Source organism: Trichomycterus rosablanca, chromosome 17, assembly GCF_030014385.1.
Source record: "Trichomycterus rosablanca isolate fTriRos1 chromosome 17, fTriRos1.hap1, whole genome shotgun sequence".
NCBI lineage: Eukaryota > Metazoa > Chordata > Actinopteri > Siluriformes > Trichomycteridae > Trichomycterus > Trichomycterus rosablanca.
This window is the reverse complement of record NC_086004.1, coordinates 21,664,789-21,684,659: the sequence shown is the minus strand read 5'-3', so window position 1 is coordinate 21,684,659 and position 19,871 is coordinate 21,664,789. Positions and strand designations below refer to the sequence as shown.

General features: G+C 36.1%; 1 protein-coding gene across 2 annotated transcripts; it reads left to right on the top strand.

Annotated features, from left to right (window-relative positions):
- Positions 1–12,375: 12,375 nt before the first annotated feature.
- ccl25b (chemokine (C-C motif) ligand 25b) lies at positions 12,376–18,533 on the top strand. 2 transcript variants are annotated; one of them, XM_063012911.1, is made up of 4 exons: positions 12,376–12,417; positions 12,578–12,674; positions 15,329–15,443; positions 18,032–18,533. In XM_063012911.1, exons 2-4 carry the CDS (start codon positions 12,611–12,613, stop codon positions 18,144–18,146), a joined length of 294 nt encoding a protein of 97 aa, XP_062868981.1. In that variant the 5' UTR covers positions 12,376–12,417; positions 12,578–12,610; the 3' UTR covers positions 18,147–18,533. The 2 variants fall into 2 exon arrangements, with proteins under 2 accessions (XP_062868981.1, XP_062868982.1); XM_063012912.1 differs by having other exon boundaries at positions 12,391–12,421.
- The last annotated feature ends 1,338 nt before the right edge of the window (positions 18,534–19,871 follow it).

Sequence of the window (19,871 nt, the reverse complement as noted above, 5' to 3'; positions counted from 1 at the left end):
CCGGCGCATTCAATATAAAATACTGGTTCTCACCTTCAAAGCACTTCACAGTCTCGGCCCCGCCTATCTCACTAAACTACTCTCACGTCACATACTGCCACACAGATTGAGGTCCTCGGACGCTAATCTGCTTTCCGATCCCAGATTTAGGTTGTCCACTATGGGTGGCAGATCTTCTTGCATTGCTACCCCAGCACTCTGGAACTCTCTGCCCTCTGTTCTTTGTTCTATCTCTTCTCTTTCTGAATTTAAGGCTTCCTTGAGGACCTATCTCTTTTCACAACACTTTAATTCTTCTTCTTGAACTTCTATGTCTAATCTATCTTCACACACTTTTGTTTTATTATTGTACTGCGAAAGGCGCTATGTAAGTTGAATTTATTATTATTATTAGTGTCTAGAGAAAAATCATCATACTTTAAAGCTTTATTAACTTTTGTGTAGCCTTAACATAACAATATTAGATATGCAGATGATACAACTCTGATAACAACAAGTGCAGATGAAATGAAGGAGCATCAAGCTGGAAAGCTCCAACATGGGGGTATTACTCAACACAAAGAAGACAAAGATATTGACTACTGCCAAATATGACCGGGACACATTTGAGATGGATGGCAATGAACTGGAAGTTGTAAACGACAGTGGAAATCAGACGGAGAATAGGTATGGAGAAATCAACAATGAAGTCACTGGACAAGGTCCAGTTTAGTTTAGTCTTCTCTGTGGTAACGTACGGATGTGAAACCTGGACGACAGAAGAAGAATCAACGCCTTCGAAATGTGGTGTTGGAGAAGTATGTTATCAATACCTTGGGCGATCAGAAGAACAAACAAATCAATTTTGGAACAAATCAAGCCAGACATGTCACTCGAATCAAGGATCACTAAGCTACGACTTGCCTACTTTGGACATATACGAAGAGAGCGATCACTGGAGAAGGACATCATGGTCGGAAGAATAGAAGGAACAAGGCGATGAGGAAGACCAGCAACTCGATGGCTCGACACAACCACAGTAACGGCAGAGAAGACCCTGGCGGACCTATCTAGACTTGCACGGGATCGATATTCCTACAGATCGTTCATCCATCAAGTCGCCATGGATCGAGAAAAAAAAGCCATAACATTCTGTATACTTCCCTTGTCCTAAGAGTCTAAAATGACCTGCCTTAAACCTACTTAGCATAAAGAACCAACCAGTCATTTATCACAACCTTTGTGAATATCTTGGGTCTAAGAAAGAAAAATTGTAATTTACACTAGTATTAGTATTAACACATAATCAATGACTACTTATAAAATGTAGCTATGCCTAGGGCATGATTGCCAGTTGTCATATTCCAAGAATACTGCTACAGTAGAATATTACTGGATGTGTACATGAAGTATGTGATAATAAGTGTCAATTGCATTGTATGACGTCCAAAACCCAGTTCTAGCTGATTTAGATCAGTTCCTGTGTTCTAGCTGAGAAATCTCTGTTAACGGTGGAATCTTCCACTGTCCATTTTTATGGATTCTTCCAGGTACACCAACATTTCTGAGGAAAATTCGGCCATCTGAAAGACGGTAAAGATTGAGCAATTGAGGATTAAGGGTCTTTCATAAGGGCAACGTGGCAGAGGTGGGGTTTAAACCAGCAATGTTCAACTTACTAGTCCAGTACCACTAGGCTACATCTGCGCTACCTAAAGTCTTTTAAAGAGAACTGTTAGTCCATTGACATTCACGATAAAATTTAACTGCACTTTGCAAAGCCGCCTGAGTCACATTGATGGCTGTGACCAAGGAGTACGATCAGTTTCTGTAAGGGTGGAGTTTCTGCGTAGAGTTTGCATGTTCTCCCCGTGTATGTGAGGGTTTCCTCCGGGAGCTCCGGTTTCCTCCCACAGTCCAAAAGACATGCAAGTGAGGTGAAATAGAGATACAAAATTGTCCATGACTGTGTTTGACTTTAAACTGATGAACCTTGTGTAATCAGTAACTACCTGTCCAGTCATGGATGTAACCAAAGTGTGTAAAACATGATATTAAACTTTAATAAAATATACACTTTCTAAAATAAACACATCATTATTTAGTGTTTTCACATCATTATTGGCCCTTAATTGTCCACGTCCAAACTTTTTTTTAAATATGTTGCAGACCTGAAATGCAGGTTTGGAGCTATATTAACAAATGAAATGAAATTGAGCTGTTTTTTATTTTTATTTGGGGTTGTACTTTTAATGGCTTCACAATTATCTAGTTCTGGTGTTGATTTATCAACCAGGAACAAAAACTGGTTTTAAATAATTGCTGTCATTTCCAAACATTATTTGTATCATTTCTCATTTGGAAAAGCATGTGTGTAATTCGAGGGGAAGGTGTGGTGGAAGCCATATATGGGCAGAAGCTCCTCCAAAGCCGTACATAAATGCAGCGGATTCCCCAAAACCCTAACAACAGAACATTGTTCAACAGAGACTGCCAGTGTAAGTACCTTAATCCTTAATCCTGTCATTAAACCTTACACATATTTTATTCTAACTTATGGCATATGATTTTAATGGAAATATATGGGAAAATTACTAGAATGTGTTTTGAAAAGAAAGACATTATGAATGTAACTTAATGTATGTACATTTAATCTTCTATCTTAGTTAAGGTTCAACAAACAGAGAAGCAATGAAGGTCGCTCTCATCTGCTTTCTCCTGCTTATGACTTGCATGTATCCAAGCCTGGCACAAGGTAGGTTTGTTTTTTATTTTATTTTGAGGTCTCTCTTTCATTTCCAGTGCAATATGGATCATATTTAATTGTTTAAACTGTAAATTGGAAGCACAAACCCTGTCATAGTAGTCTGGATATTTTGGAAGGGAAATAGTCTTGTTATAAGTCTGCGTCTGTGGGTCTGTTGGAAACATAAATTTAGGATTTCCAAACTGTGTAAACTAAATCAATATTGTTTTTGTTTTTATGAACATTAAATATTAAATATAAGACCATTAGAACTTTACTTTAATAAATAAAATAACCTGATTTTCTTAGTAAACTGCACCTGTTGTCATTTCTAAAGCAAAGAATGTAATGATCGCACTAAATATTCATCTTAATATTTACTATTTGTACTTTTCTTCCTTAACACTACTTTTTTAGTAGTAGAATTTTGAATAATCATTGATGAATGATAAACTTATGATAAACTCAGGATCTCAATTTATCTCAAGTGTCATGATGAATATTTTGCCCTATAGAGTACAGACCTGTTCAGGGTGTTTCCTGCCTTTCGCCTAATAAATCAGACCCTAAAACCCTGACTAGAATAAAGTAACAGTAAAACAAGACAACAAATAAATGAACTAAAAATTACTGTAGACAAACAAACACTACATTGTTATTTATTTAAATGGCTAACAAAACCATGGCAGAGGAGCAGGAGGATGATGAACAGCTTGTCACATTTACATAACTGCCTGACACGTTACATTTTTACACCTTGGCATAAAAAAAACCAAATTAAATAGCCGCTCAGGTGGCGCGGCGGTAAAACACGCTAGCACACCAGAGCTGGGATCTCGAATACATCGTATTGAATCTCAGCTGTGCCATCCGTCTGGGCTGGGTGGCCACGTGTACGATTGGCTGTTGTTCACAGGGTGGCATGAGCTGGACCAGTGGCTCTCCATGCACAGGGCTGATTCGCATATAAACTCGCCTCACGCAGGTGAAAAGATGCAGTCGGTACTTGCACACATGTCGGTACTTGCACAACTGGCTGGAGTGTGTCAGTTGTGAAGCTCCTCAGTCAGCAGTGGAGGGTTGTATCGGTGGAGGCGAAGCATAACGCAATCAGGGCAATTGGATATGACTAGATTAGGGGAGAAAATTGGGGGGAAAATATGGAGAAAAAGAAAGACACAGGAAAGCAGGGGGTTGTTTTCTTAAGATCTTAAAAAATACCCTAAAAGAATTAACAGAATTTATTAATATTTCAAAAATATTCATAATTTATAGTGATTATTAATTCTCATTATTAGAAATGTTTTAATGATGTGAAATGTGAATCAATCAATCATTTCAGCACAAACATGCTGGTGTAATCTTTTGAGATGTATTATTTGATTATATGATTGATTTTAAGCACATTTATTAAACCTTTTGTTTAATAAAGTGGTTCAATATAAAAACTATGCCATTTAAGTAATAAAACATGTATCTATTCCTGTTTGCCATTGTTCTGTATCTGGTGCTCATGGTTTTTGGGTTTCGAGCTATAAGCTTATTGTATTTGTATTTCTTATATTTGATATTCAGGCGTTTTATGCATGTGTGCACATGCATTTACGTATGTTTCAAAGAGAGAGTGAAACATATGAGACAGAAATCTGTATATACCTGTTTGTTGTAATTAAGTAAAATCAATGCAATATTATTGTTGAATGAAAAGAATTAAAAAATGATCATATGAATTAATAAAGTCTTATACATTGTAAAATTAAAGTAATCCAATATTACATTTTAACAGCTGATAAAACCCATTTAACAAATACTATGCTAATGTCAAACGTGTATGAAATTGTTAATAGGCTGAACATTTAATATAATTCTTTTTATAATAAAACAATATGCTTTTAAGAAATATGGCAATCAAGGCTCTAGACATCTATCAAATTAGATGCAAAAAATAAATACAACAATAATAATAATCATCATATTTAATATTAATATTTTAATGAAACTGTATGCTTTAAAAAATATGGCAATCAAGTCTCTAAAGACCTGTCAAATCAGATGCAAAAAATTAATACAACAACAATAATAATAATAATAATAATAATAATAATAATAATTAAAATAATAATATTTAATATTATTCTTTTTTTATAATGAAACGATATGCTTTTAAAATATGGCAATCAAGTCTTGAGACCCATCAAATCAGATGCAAAAAAATAATGCAATAATAATGATAACAATATTTAATATTATTATTTTTCATAATGAAACTATATGCTTTTAAAATATGACAAATCAAGTCTTGAGACCCATCAAATCAGATGCAACAAATTAATACAACAACAATAATAATAATTCTTTTTCATAATAAAACTATGCCATTTCAATAATAAAACATGTATCTATTCCTGTTTGGATCCAGGTTATTATGAAAACTGTTGCCTGAGGTATAGCAAAGAGGTGGAAAAAAGAATAAAAAACAGAGTAATGAGCTACAGGATTCAGGAGACTGACGGATCATGCAACATCCCGGCCATTATGTAAGTTCTGTTTATTTTTTCATGCCTCCTAAAAAATGAGGAATTTATAAGGGGGTGTTTATTTTCCTTTAGTCAACTTTCAAGATGTTGAGATTGTACTTTTTCTTTATGACACTAATGCACTGTTGATAATAAATGTGGTGTTAAATTCAACATGAACATGTTACCTTGCACTTTTCCTTTCCTTTAACCAAAATACAAGTCTGTTGACTGAAAAAATATAAACCTTTAATCACAAAGTGGGTACACACAGGTCGCAGATTCCCAAAAAACTTGAACTGACAATTCTGTTACAACAAATATCAAAATATGGAATGGTTTGTACATTATATTGAACACATACACTGATCAGTCATAACATTAAAACCACCTCCTTGTTTCTACACACTGTCCATTTTATCAGCTCCACTTACCATATAGAAGCACTTTGAAGTTCTACAATTACTGACTGTTAATGACTTTGTCCTTCAATAGTCAGGACCACCACAGAGTAGGTATTATTTGGGTGGTGGATCATTCTCAGCACTGCAGTGACACTGACATGGTGGTGGTGTGTTAGTTGTGTTGTGCTGTTATGAGTGGATCAGACACAGCAGCGCTGCTGGAGTTTTTAAATACTGTGTTCACAGTGAGTGTAGAAACAGGGAGGTGGTAAAATAGAACTTAGTTAATTAAAATGTTAACTGCACTTGAAAACAATTATAAATAATTGATTACGTTGATTTATACAAGTAAAAATAATTAGTGTGTTGTTTATTTATGTAGTATGTATGTAAAAATGTTGTTTTATAAGATTTTATTTATTTATTAAGATTTTAACATCATGTTTCACACTTTGGTTACACTCATGACAGAAACGGTATAAACACAGTCATCTCCAGTTCACCTCACTTACATTATTGGCTATGTCTCTGTGTGTGTGTTTGGCTAAAGTCCCACAATGGATTGGCACCCCGACCAGGATGCACGGCTCTAATGAGGATAAGGCTGTTAAGGTTGTTGCCTGTTACTGTGAGCTTATTGTTATGCAGTAATGAGTAAGTAATGGATTGTCGCCCCATCCAGGGAGTATTTTGGTCGTGCACCTAGAGTTTCCAGCTTTTGAACCTACTGTGATAATCATGATATTAAAGCAATAAAAGAAAATGAATGAATGAACATTATTCTGTTCTTTTGTAAATACAATATTATTTAATGTACAGATTTATTGCACTTGACATTTTAACATTTATTTTTGATGTTTCTAATAAAGTTTCAGAATGAAGAAAGCAAACAAGACATTCTGCGCTGATCCCAACCAAACCTGGGTGAAAAAACTGATGAGAATCAAAAAGTTGGAAACTAATGGAACTGACAGATAAACTGAAGACTGTTGGATCTGAAACAGTTGGAACTTCACAATCTTTCCTGCAATCTATATGTGGTTCTACATTCAGCATGAAAACATGTGCCTGCAGCTTGTACACTTTATAGCCTGAACGTACTATTCCTCGGGTCGTTTATAGCTCTGTGGTTGACTTAAAGCACACACATTAAAATATATTTCATATATTTTAGTCCAGCTGTGAGTTTAATGCTGCAAAGAAGTTCGTAAAGTTAGACATGCATGTTGTATTTGAGACATTGTTCTGTATCTGGTGCTCAGGGGTTTTGGGTTTCAAGCTAAGCTTATTCTATCTCTCATATTTAATATTCAGATCATGTTTAAAGGTGGTGTTTTTATGCATGTGAACAATGCAACGTGCATTGATGTGACAAAGAGAGAATGAAACATATGTGACGGGAATCTGTATGTACTTGTTTGCTGGAATAAAGTAGCATCAATGCAATATTTACTTTGAATCTGTGATATTAAATGATTAATTGTTGAATGATAATAATTATTATTCACAGTCATATGTATTTAGTATCTGGCAAAGTAATCCAATATTAAATTTTAATAGCTGATAAAACCCATATAACAACTCCCATGCTAATGTCAAACATGTGGAAATTAATAGGCTGAATATTTAATATTATTTCATAAGGAAACTATATGCTTTAAAAAAATATGGCAATTAAGTCTCTAGAGACCTGTCAAATTAGAGGAAAAAATAAATACAATAATAATAATAATTAATATTATTATTTTTCATAATAAAACGATATGCTTTTAACTTAAGAAATATGGCAATCAAGTCTCTAGAGACATGTCTAATCAAATGCAAAAAATAAATACAACAATAATAATAATAATTATACCAATAATAATAACAATAATAATATTTAATATTATTCTTTTTTCATAATAAAACTATATGCATTTAAAAAGTATGCCAATTAAGTCTCTAGAGGCCTGTCAAATCAGATGCAAAAAATAAATACAACAATAATAATAATAATAATAATAATAATAATAATAATAGTAATAATAGTAATAATAGTAATAATAATAATAATAATAATAATAATAATAATATTTACAGTTCCTTGATATTTAATATTATAATATTTAATATTATAATTGTTATAATATTTAATAGTATTATTAACTATATGCTTTTAAGAAATATGACAGTCAAGTCTCTAGAGATCTGTCAAATCAGATGCAAAAAATTAACACAATAATAATAATAATAATATTATTCTTTTTCATAATGAAACTATATGCTTTAAAGAAATATGGCAATGAAGTCTCTAAAGACCTGTCAAATCAGATGCAATATTAATATTATTCTTTTTTATAATGAAACTATATGCTTTTAAAAAATATGTCAGTCAGGTCTCTATAATAATAATAGTAATAATAATAATAATAATAATAATAATAATAATAATTAATATTATTTTTTTCATAATGAAACTATATGCTTTTAAAAAACATGACAGTCAAGTCTCTAGACATCTGTCAAATCAGATGCAAAAAATAAATACAACAATAATAATAACAAGATTTAATATTATTCTTTTTTATAATAAAACTATATGCTTTTAAGTAATATGGCAATCAAGTCTCTAGAGACCTGTCAAATCAGATGCAAAAAATGTGAAACACGTTGTTTGGATGGACGAGGGCCGCATTCCCAGAGACCTCTTGTATGGAGAGCTAGCTGAAGGAAAGCGTCCCACGGACGGGCAGCTGAGAGACCAGCATCAAGCTTCATCTGCGCTGTGGAAGATGTGGAAGAGAAGATTCCCACATAGGCCTGACAAGCCACAACCAATGTCGCAAAAATTGAACAGTGCACAACTTCAAAGTCTCCCGAGACTGACGGATGTCTGCTGCTAATAATAATAATATTTAATATTGTTCTTTTTCATAAAATGTTTTTTAAAAATATGGCAGTCAAGTCTCTAGAGACCCATCAAATCAGATGCAAAAAATTAATTAAAAATAATAATAATAATAAAAATATCCATATTAAAAAGAGAAAGAATCTAAACAAACCAGCTACTCCAGCAATAAAAGGCACTGAGTTGAAAAAACATGGTAACATAAGTAAAACTTTCAGGTAAGAATGAAATCTGGAGAGGAATTATCTGGAGAGGTTATTGTTTATATGATTCATTGGTTTGATTGGCTATTTGTTGAACCTGCTGATATTAACCACCACACAAATACTGGGTATACACTGAGTTGAAATGGGAAAAAAAAACTGACTGTTGACAACTTAGCAGATTACAACTTTATGTGCGCCCAGGTGGTGCAGCGGGATTTTCCGCTAGCACACCAGCGCCGAGATTCTGAACCCCTCTGTTCGAAACTCGGCTGTGCAGAGTGCATACTACACCAAATTGGGAGAAAAATTGGAGAAAAAAGTGAAAAGGTATTCTGACCCCTTGACATTTGCACAGTATTATGTTGTGCATTTGATTTTGAATGGATATAGTTGCCATCGATTAGCACTTAATCACTCAATCACAAATTTGGCCCTTCAAACTATGGTCAAGTGCATTGTGCTTATTTTATTTATTTTTTAAATGTGTCTAGAACTCAGAGTTCATTTGCTGACATTGTAATTGATTGTAATTGATTGTCCACAATTTCCACTGCATTGTCAAAACCAAAAATAAAAAGTCAAAAGTCAAATTTATTTGTATTGCGCTTTATATGATCAAAATATTTACAGATTCCAGGACCAAAACCCCCATAATTAGCAAGGGGCATTAGCAGCAAGGAACAACTCCCTAATTAAAGGAAGAAACCTTGAGTGGAACCAGACTTAACAGGACCTGTCCTCCTTGGGTGGCCTTGAGAGTAGTTGGGTTAATTATAATTTGATTAGATATGTATAAATAAAATTATTTTTATCTTCAGTTCAGTTTGTTGGTGAGGGTCTGGACATGGTATCCTCAAACTTACGGGCATCAGCTTCAGGTTGGGAGTAAAAAACACATGTTGTTAAGTTTGATATAAACAAAATCATTAATAATAATGTCACAGTGCAGATTATATCATGACACTCCCGCATCCTAATTATCTCTGAAAGAGAACGTCACTGGTTTGAATATAATTATCCAAACTCTGAGTAAATAAGTGAGTTTTTAATCTTGTCTTGAAGATTGAGACTGAGTTTAAATCCGAAATAGAGGTGGGAAGATTATTCCATACTTGTGGGGTTGTATATGAGAACTTTAAATAACCCTGCACCTTGTGACTGAAGTAAACATGCTGGTTTATAGTGCTCAAGAGGTTCACTCAAATACTGTGGAGCCAGACCATGTAGTGTTTTATGGGTTAGTAAAAATGGTTTGTAATTAATGCAGAATTTATTTGGCAAAGAGTGGAGAGATGATAGAATAGGGCTTATATGATCAAACTTTCTGGAGCTTGTTTATGGATCTACCAGACATTCCAGTGAGAAAGGCATTGCAATAATTTAACCTTGAAGTTATAAAGACGTGGATCCGTTTTCCAGCATCATTAACAGGAAACATATTTCCCCTTTTAAAAATATTAAGCAGATGTAAGAAGGTAACTTTAGTAATATTACTAGAGTGTACATCAAAGGAAAAGTCTTAATCCATTGTGACATCTAAGTTTTTTGACAAGCTTGGCACAGGCTTTGGCAAAAGGGACAGATAAAGACCCAGAAAGACCTGGCAGAATACCTTTCCAGACAGAAAGACAGAGGAACTTTGTGGAGTGGAGTTTGGTCAGTGGGCTCAGATGGAGACAGCTTGCTGACCAATGTTCCAGCCAGAATGAGAGGAACTAAGTTAAAGTACGACATGGCTTATGTATATGAAGTGTATCCAGAAGGAGCTGCTTTATTTAAACCTAAATACTAACTAGTACTAGTCCTGGACGAGCTGCATTTAGACAGTTACCTTGATAAGCAGAGAGGGGGTCCTGTTGCATTTGATTAGGAAGAGTAAAAAATAATCACACGTGATGGGAAAATCAGTAGGCACCCTCCCTACGGTGGGTCTTTGAAAATGGATACATTTGTGTACCTCAAAATTGCAAAGGTCAATGCATGGCGAATATGAATGATTCAGATTCAGTTGTTGATGCAGATTCCGCTGAAAAAGACCCAGATGTGGAAGCTCCCACTACCAGTTCACCAAAAGTAAACCCAATACATCAACTAAAAAACAAAATTTACCATAATTCTACAACCTCAAATCATAAAAAGTTAGGACAGCATGGAAAATGCAAATAATAAAAAAAAACACAGAGTTTCTTACATTTACTTTTATTTGTCTGGTCAGCTTTCATTTAATTTATTAATAAACATCCATTCCTGCATTTTAGGTCTGCAGCATTTACTACTACTAAGACGTTTTGACACGAGGATACCAAGTGATTTAGTGTTTCAGCTTTTATTTTGTCTTCCTGCAAACACGTCTTAACATGTCCAACAGACAGGCCAGTCCAGTACCCATATCCTCTTCTTCCAAAAAACACCACCTGGAATGCTGATTTATCTGACCACAGTACATGTTTCCACTGTGTGATGGTCCATCCTAGATGCCTTCGAGCCCAGAGAAGTCGACGCTGCTTCTGGACATGGTTAACATAAGGCTTCCTTTTTGCACAGTAAAGTTTTAAGTGGCATTTGTGCATGTAACTCTGTATTGTAGTGCTTGACAAAGGTAATCCCTCACCCATGTGGTTATATCAGCTATTGTTGTTGATGCAGTGTCATTTGTTGGGCCAGTGATAGCTCAGTGGTTAAAGTACTGGACTAGTAAACAGAAGGTTGCTGGTTCAAGCCCTGCCACCACCAAGTTGCCACTGTTGGGTCCCTGAGCAAGGCCCTTAACCCTCAATTGCTCATCGTGTTCCGCTCATTGTGTAAGTCACTTTGGATAAAAGTGTCTGCGAAATGCTGCAAATGTAAATGTTTGAGGGATCAGGGCAGACACACACAGACACATTCGCCTATAGGGCAATTCAGTGTCTCCAATTAACATGACTGCATGTTTTTGGACTGTGGGAGGAAACCGGAGCTCCCAGAGGAAACCCACACAGACACGGGGAGATTGAACCCAGGACCTTCTTGCTGTGAGGCAACAGTGCGAGCCACCGTGCCACGCCTTTTTAAACCATTTCCATTCAATTCAAATGACAACAGGTGGACTCTAGTTGAGTACATAGTAAGCTAACAGGATCAAACATTATTTGCTGTTGATCATGTTCTTATTTATTACTTTGCAAATAAAATACATCCATAAAGGTTATTTCATTAAACCAGCAAATGAAAATGGTACAATTGTTTTGCAGGCAATTGGTAGACCGCATGCAATGAATTTGAAATGAGTTGCCTCATCATTTAAAACGAATCCCCCAATATCAGTAAATATCCTGTAATAGTGGATTATTGATAAATCATATATCATTTGTGCCAGTGGGCCATTAAGTGTTGTTATGACATACATGATAAACGCAACTAAGCATTTTAAACTGAAATTCCACCAAAGCATGTGTCATTACCAGTACAGGTAAGCTGTAATCACTCCGGGATTAAATCTGGGAATCTGGGAATTAGTAAGAATCTGTTTTCAATTGAATGCCGTTTGCATTATTTCTCATTTGGAGAAGCATGTCTGTAATCTGAGGCGGAGGTGTGGTTGAATCCATATAAGGGCACAAGCTCCTCTGAAGCAGTACTTAAGTTCACTGATTCCCCCAAACCCTAACAACAGAACGCTGTTTGACAGAGACTGCCAGTAGGTATATTATTTTAAACCTTCAACCCTTACACATTTTGATTTTAGCTTGAAGAATGTTTGCATGTTGAAGCAATTTAAAGAAATAGGCTGGAATGTGCTTGTAGGAAGAAAGATATTAATATTAGGACCTGAATATTTAATCTTCTATGTTTGTTAGATAAGATCCTACATAAGAGACAAGGGAAAAGCCATGAAGATCACTGTTCTATTCTTTCTTCTGCTTCTGGCTTGTATGTACCCAAGCCTGGCACAAGGTAGGTTATTTTTTTATATACATATATATTAATTTTATTTTGTGGTATATGCACTATCCTAAGTTACTTATGGTCATCTAAACTGTACAGTTAAAGCAGCTGTATGTTGTAATTTAAAATCAATTTTAAAAACTTTACAGTATTCCAGAAAGTTTAGGAGTAATGTTTAGCTCATGTACAGTAAAATGCAACTTTTATCTGTATTAAAATGATTTTTAGATAGATATATTCTTTATAGATCCCGTAGGAAATTAAAGTCCCAGTAGTATGATACATCAAATACATGCTATAAAAATTCAACAATAAAAGAAACCAGCACAAACATAACCAAGATTGAAGGTAACCTGAGTTTTACATATATAGCATAACTACATAACATACATAGCATAATGATGAGGATGGATTTGAGTGAAAATAAATGAATGAAAGTAAAAGTGCAGGAAGGTGCAGTTCCAAGTATACAGAATATGGTACAGATTAAATATAGATTAAATATGAAATAGTAAAGTGACCGAGTGTAGTGAGTAGCGAGTATTGCACATTGAATTGAATTGGGCCAATATAGCCATATCTATATATACACTGACATACATACGCATGTGTATGAATATACTTAAGTACACATACATGGCTACATGTAGGGCCCACAGTCCTTAGCTATCACCCGCTGTCCTCAAATGCTGGAGTTATAGAACCTAATAACTCTGGGGACAAAGGACCTTTTTAGTCTGTCCGTGGAACAGCTCAGTGACAGCAGTCTGTCACTGAACATACTCCTCTGTTTCATGATAACTGTGTGCAGGCGGTGGTTCTCATTGTCCATGATGGAGTGAAGTTTGCTTAGGGTCCTTCTTTCAGCCACATTCACCAGAGATTCCAGCTCAATGCCGACCACCGCCCCAGCACGGCTGATCAGCTTGTTCAGCCACGTTTAATCTTTCTTCTTAATACTGCCTCCCTAGCTTTTTGCATATGTTAAGGGACCTCAGCCTCCTTAGGAAGTACAGCCGGCTCTGTCCTTTCCTGTACAAGATGTCTGTATTTGCTGACCAGTCCAGTAGAAGAATTTGTAGGTCTTACATGCATTTTACATGTAAATGCAACTCATATTGCTTTTGTTAGTAAATAAAGTAATATATTAAATGTATATTAAATTGTTTATTTTGTAGCCATTTACCCAAAATAGTTAAAACAGGTTACCGGCAAACTTCCTTAAAAACTGCAGCATGGTAAACGTGATGCATGTGAAAGTCTTACATGGTCAATGATCAATGGTAAACTTTTTTTTTTTTCATCCTTATAAGTTATTTGTGTCAATTAATTTGACATTACATGTTAATTTTATTAAGACTTCAAGATAAAATGTTTTGTTGTGGTCATTGTTGGAAACATCATTTTGTCATGCAATGACTGAAAAACAGGAGCATACTGATCAGCATGCCACGTTTACATTTAACCAGGCCTGACATTAAATTTATACGTTTTCACAGAAATTACTCGACATGATAAAAAGCTAATTAATAATTAATAATTACAGGAAAAATCTAATTTTTAAAATGCACTAAAATAAATGTATTGCTGTTTATGATCTATGTGTTTTAAAATGTGCTTTAGTTTCTAGGTTTTATTTACACATGTTGTACTGCAAGACAGTTCTTGTGTAGAGAATTTTATTATTTGGTTCTAATGCTTCTTATTATTCTATTAAGCGTTTTCTGTACAAATCCTATTTTCCTACATTTACACTCTAAAACATAATTCAGGTTCTTTTCAAAGGGAAGATTTCACTTGTGGTGTAAATGGGTCATATTAACACCAGTAAAAATAACACTGATTATCTCTTCATCACAGGACCTGTTAGTGGGTGGGATATGTGTAAGTGTAAGGATTTGAACGAATTTAACAAGGGCCAGATTGTGATGGCTAGGCCAGCGCTCCCCAACCATTTTTGAACCACGGACCGGTTTCATATAAAATACAATTTTACGGACCGGCGGGGGCAGAAGGATTCAAAATAGAATAACTATACTGCTCACAAATGAGCTTTTTTCACTGCAACGATACGCTGCTTCCACCTGGGGGTGATATGAGATGATAAACACCCTTGTGTTGGAAATGGAAGCACTGTTTTCATTGCTGATGTAAAGATCTCTAATTATTTATTCTTTCTGTGTGGCCTGGTAATAAATGACTTACGGACCGGTACCAGCCCGGTGGTTGGGGACCACTGGGCTAGACGACTGGGTCAGAGCATCACCAAAACTGCAGCTCTTGTGGGGTGTTCCCGGTCTGCAGTGGTCAGTATCTATCAAAAGTGCTCCAAGGACGGGGACTGTGGTAAACCAGCGACATGGTCGGCCAAGGCTCATGGTCATGATCCAACAGACGAGCTACTGTAGCTTAAAATGCTGAAGAAGTTAATGCTGGTTCTGATAGAAAGGTTTCAGAATACACAGTGCATCACAGTTTGTTGCGTATGAGGGAGCACAAGGGGGACCAACACAATATAAGAAAGGTGGTCATAATGTTATGCCTAATTGGTGTAAATATGATCCATTTGTTTGATGTAATTTGTTGAGATTTGAGCAGATTTGTTAAGAAGTGCCTTTCTTATAGAAATGAAACGGCATGTATCTATTTCTGTTTGGCTTCAGGTTCCTATGAAAACTGTTGCCTGAAGCACAGCAAGGGCGAACCAAGAATTAAGAAAAACATCATGAGCTACAGGATTCAGGAGACTGACGGATCATGCAACATCCCGGCCATTATGTAAGTTCTGTTTATTTTTTTCATGCTGCTTGGACAAAATTAGGAATTTCTAAAGATACACACTGGACCTTATAAGGGGGTGTTTATTTTCTTTCAGTTAACTTTCTGTTCTGTTGAGATGCTTGTACTTTCTCTTCATGACACCAGTGCTGTTTCATATTAAAGCTGTTATATTCAAAATGAACATTGTGCCTTGTGCAAAGCACTTTCTCTTTCCTTTAGACAAAAGAAAACTTGGACAGATGACCACTCATTTTCTTTCCACAGAGATATTTTTTTTTAAACTTGGCTACAGAATAGTATAGCAACCACAAACTGCTCTATTAGCATTTTCACATCATAAACTGTCTTAATATTTATCCATTTTTATCCTGTTGTTAATCTGTGTTTGTCAAAGTATCCCTGTTCTTCAAAACCCTGGGATTCACTGTCAATTTAATCAGCTCCACTTACCATATAGGAGCACTTCATAGTTCTACAATTACTGACTGTAGTCCATATGTTAATCTACATACTTTTTTAGCCTGCTTTTACCCTGTTCTTCAATACCCAGGACCCCCACAGGACCACGACAGAGCAGGTATTATTTAGGTGGTGGATCATTCTCAGCACTGCAGTGACACTGACATGGTGGTGGTGTGTTAGTGTGTGTTGTGCTGGTATGAGTGGATCAGACACAGCATTGCTGTCCACTCTATTCGACACTCCTACCTAGGTGGTCCACCTTGTAGATGAAAAGTCAGAGACGGTCGCTCATCTATTGCTGATGTTTGAGTTGGTCATCTTCTAGACCTTCATCAGTGGTCACAGGACGCTGCCCACGGGGCGCTCTTGGCTGGATATATTTGGTTGGTGGACTATTCTTAGTCCAGCAGTGACAGTGAGGTGTTATCCACTCATACCAGCACAACACACACTAACACACCACCACCATGTCAGTGTCACTGCAATGCTGAGAATGATCCACCACCCAAATAATACCTGCTCTGTAGTGGTCCTGGGAGAGTCCTGACCATTGAAGAACAGCATGAAAGGGGGCTAACAAAGCATGCAGAGAAACAGATGGACTACAGTCAGCAATTGTATAACTACAAAGTGCTTCAATATGGTAAATAGAGCTGGTGGTTTTAATGTTATGGCTGATCAGTGTATGTACTGAAATAAGTTTTTTAATGAATGTAGAATCAAAATCATAAAGGTTTTTTTCATAGACTTTAACCACAAGTAACCTGCTTGACAACAAAATGGTAAACCTGACACAAAACAGCAATAAAAGCTTCCAAAATATAACATTTATGTTCAAAGAATGCTTGGAAGTACTATGTAGTGCCGCAAAACAAGCTCCTCACTACATTGACACATAATCCAAGTGTTCCAGTAAAACTAACTACTAAAAGAAAAGTGAAAGTAGTTTTTCAGTGTCAAGAAGGGAATTACACTGGACTCTCACTGTTAATACCTGTTATATGATATCCTGAGTCCAGGACAACTGGTTTTAATTCTTTAATACTCTAGTTTTCTCCCCCTCTCACTAAAACATGTAGAAGGTGTCTGCTTAAAACTGTTCCCGAGTGAAATGAGTATACGGGACTGGGTTGTGCCTTGGGCTATCAATCGAAAGGTTTAAAGTTTGATCAGCCGTAACATTAAAACCACCTCCTTGTTTCTACACTCACTGTCCATTTTATCAGCTCCACTTATGATATTGAAGCACTTTGTAGTTCTACAATTACTGACTGTAGTCCATCTGTTTCTCTGCATGCTTTGTTAGCCCCCTTTTATGTTGTTCTTCAATGGTCAGGACCCCCACAGGACAACCACAGAACAGGTATTATTTAGGTGGTGGATAATTCTCAGCACTGCAGTGACACTGACATGGTGGTTGTGTGTTAGTGTGTGTTGTGCTGGTATGAGTGGATAAGACACAGCAGCGCTGATGGAGTTTTTAAATACCGTGTCCACTCACTGTCCACTCTATTAGACACTCCTACCTAGTTGGTCCACCTTGTAGATGTAAAGTCAGAGACGATCGCTGATCTATTGCTGCTGTTTGAGTTGGTCATCTTCTAGACCTTCATCAGTGGTCACAGGACGCTGCCCATGGGGCGCTGTTGGCTGGATATTTTTGCTTGGTGGACTATTCTCAGTCCAGCAGTGACAGTGAGGTGTTTAAAAACTCCAGCACGGTGCTGTGTCTTATCCACTCATACCAGCACAACACACACTAACACACCACCATCATGTCAGTGTCACTGCAGTGCTGAGAATGATCCACCACCCAAATAATACCTGGGGGTCCTGTGGGGGTCCTGTGGGGGTCCTGACCATTGAAGAACAGAGTAAAAGCAGGTTAAAAAAGCATGCAGAGAAACAGATGGACTACAGTCAGTAATTGTAGAACTACAAAGTGCTTCTGTGTGGTAAGTGGACAGTGAGTGTAGAAACAAGGAGGTGGTTTTAATGTTATGGCTAATCGGTGTATATATGACGAATAAAGGTATTATTTTCTATTTTGTATCTACAGTAATTGAAATATGCATTTATTGCTTCTGACTTTTTAACGTTTCTCTGTAATGTTTCTAATAAAGTTTCAGAATGAGGAAAGCAAGTGTGACATTCTGCGCTGATCCCAACAAACAGTGGGTAAAGGATCTGATAAAGAGCAGAAAGCAGGAGGGTAATTTGAACGGAAAGATGAACTGATAGCTGTGATGGAAAATTACCACTCAAGATCTGTCCCGCAATCTTCACGCAGCTTGTAAACTTTACCACCCGAATGTACTATGAATTGGACAAAATGTATTGCAACACAATGAACGTTATATACGGTATATTTTCCTCCAGTTGGGAGTTAAACACTAGACATGCTTGTTGTATACTGTATGATGCATTGTTATTACCCAGAATCACACACTCACAAGCAATTTTATGGGTTTCGAGTTAAGCTTGGTAAATATCTCATATATTCAAATCATGCTTAATATGCATGTTTATGTTGTACGCTTGTGCATTGATGTGACAGAGAGTGAAAGAGAGAAATCTGTATGTACTTGTTTATTCCAATAAAGTTACATTATGACTTATTTTAAATCTGAGTGACATTAAATTATTAACTGTTGAAATAAAAATGTATTTCAGTGACCAGATGCATTACATTTTATGATGCATAAACTGTAAAAGCCAAGCAATCCAACATCGTGATTAACTGCTGGAAAACTCACATAGACGCTCTAACTTGATCTTCCTAAATCTTATTTTATTTACAGCTAAATGTCTAAAGAATTATAGGGTAAATTTTGACATTTTTTGAAAATGGAACCAGAAACTATGCTTTCCCTAATGCATAAAATAGTGGAACCAGAACAAATTTTGGAAAGGAAATTATAATGTGCAGATAATAATGCTATTAAAAAACCACTGCACTGTTTTGTCAGTTCTGGTTTTACTATTTAAAGGTATGCGTATTAATAAAGAAAACAGTTTTTAAACTACTGACATAATTTTGTTCATTATTATTCATTTCCCATGCTAAGTACTTGATGGAACATCCATTTACCATCATTATCTCTAGACTTCATTAGTTCAGTGCCAAAATTTCCAGTTCAATGAGGTTTCATTGCTTTCATAATGTTTAAATTCCACCAAAGATTGTCTGTAGGATTCAATTCTTGCCTCCGATGCTCTATAGCAGGGGTGGGCAATTACATTTTGCAAGAGGCCACATCAGAAACTGGAACTGTTGTGGAGGGCCAGACCAATAGGCTGATCTTAATTCTGCTCAATGTATATCAGGCAGTACCATGACACTGGCTTTTGGACTTGTTGCTGATAACAGTCTGGACAGTCCTTTTCATCTTTGGTTCGGAGCACACGGCGTCCATTTTTTCAAAAAAAAAAAAAACCTGGAATGCTGATTCATCTGACCACAATACATGTTTCCACTGTGTGATGGTCCATCCTAGATGCCTTCGAGTCCAGAGAAGTCGATGCCACTTCTGGACATGGTTAACATTGTAGTGCTTGACAAAGGTTTGCCAAAGTAATCCCTCACCCATGTGGTTATATCAGCCATTGTTGAGTGGCGGTTCTTGATGCAGTGCCGTCTGAGGGATGGAAGATCACAAACGTAAGCTTGCATCCTTGACCTTTATGCACTGAAATTCCTGCTGATCCTTGAATGGTTTAATGATATTATGCACTGTAGATGGAGAAATATGCAAATCCCTTCCAATCTTTCTTTCAGGTTCATTGTTTTTAAACATTTCAATAATTTTCTCACACATTTGTTGATAAACAGGAGATCATCTGATCATCTTTGCTCATCAAAGACTCAGCCTTTCCTGGATGCTGCTTTTGTACCAAACCATGATTACAATCACCTGTTGACATCACCTGTTTGGAATCACATCATTGTTTAGTATTTTCATC

Excerpts from the sequence above, each read along its gene's own strand:
- ccl25b (XM_063012911.1), top strand. The coding sequence starts at position 12,611 with ATGAAGATCACTGTTCTATTCTTTCTTCTGCTTCTGGCTTGTATGTAC. Across the intron at positions 12,675-15,328 it reads GTACCCAAGCCTGGCACAAG|GTTCCTATGAAAACTGTTGC; the intron begins GTAGGTTATTTT and ends GTTTGGCTTCAG. Across the intron at positions 15,444-18,031 it reads TGCAACATCCCGGCCATTAT|TTTCAGAATGAGGAAAGCAA; the intron begins GTAAGTTCTGTT and ends TTTCTAATAAAG.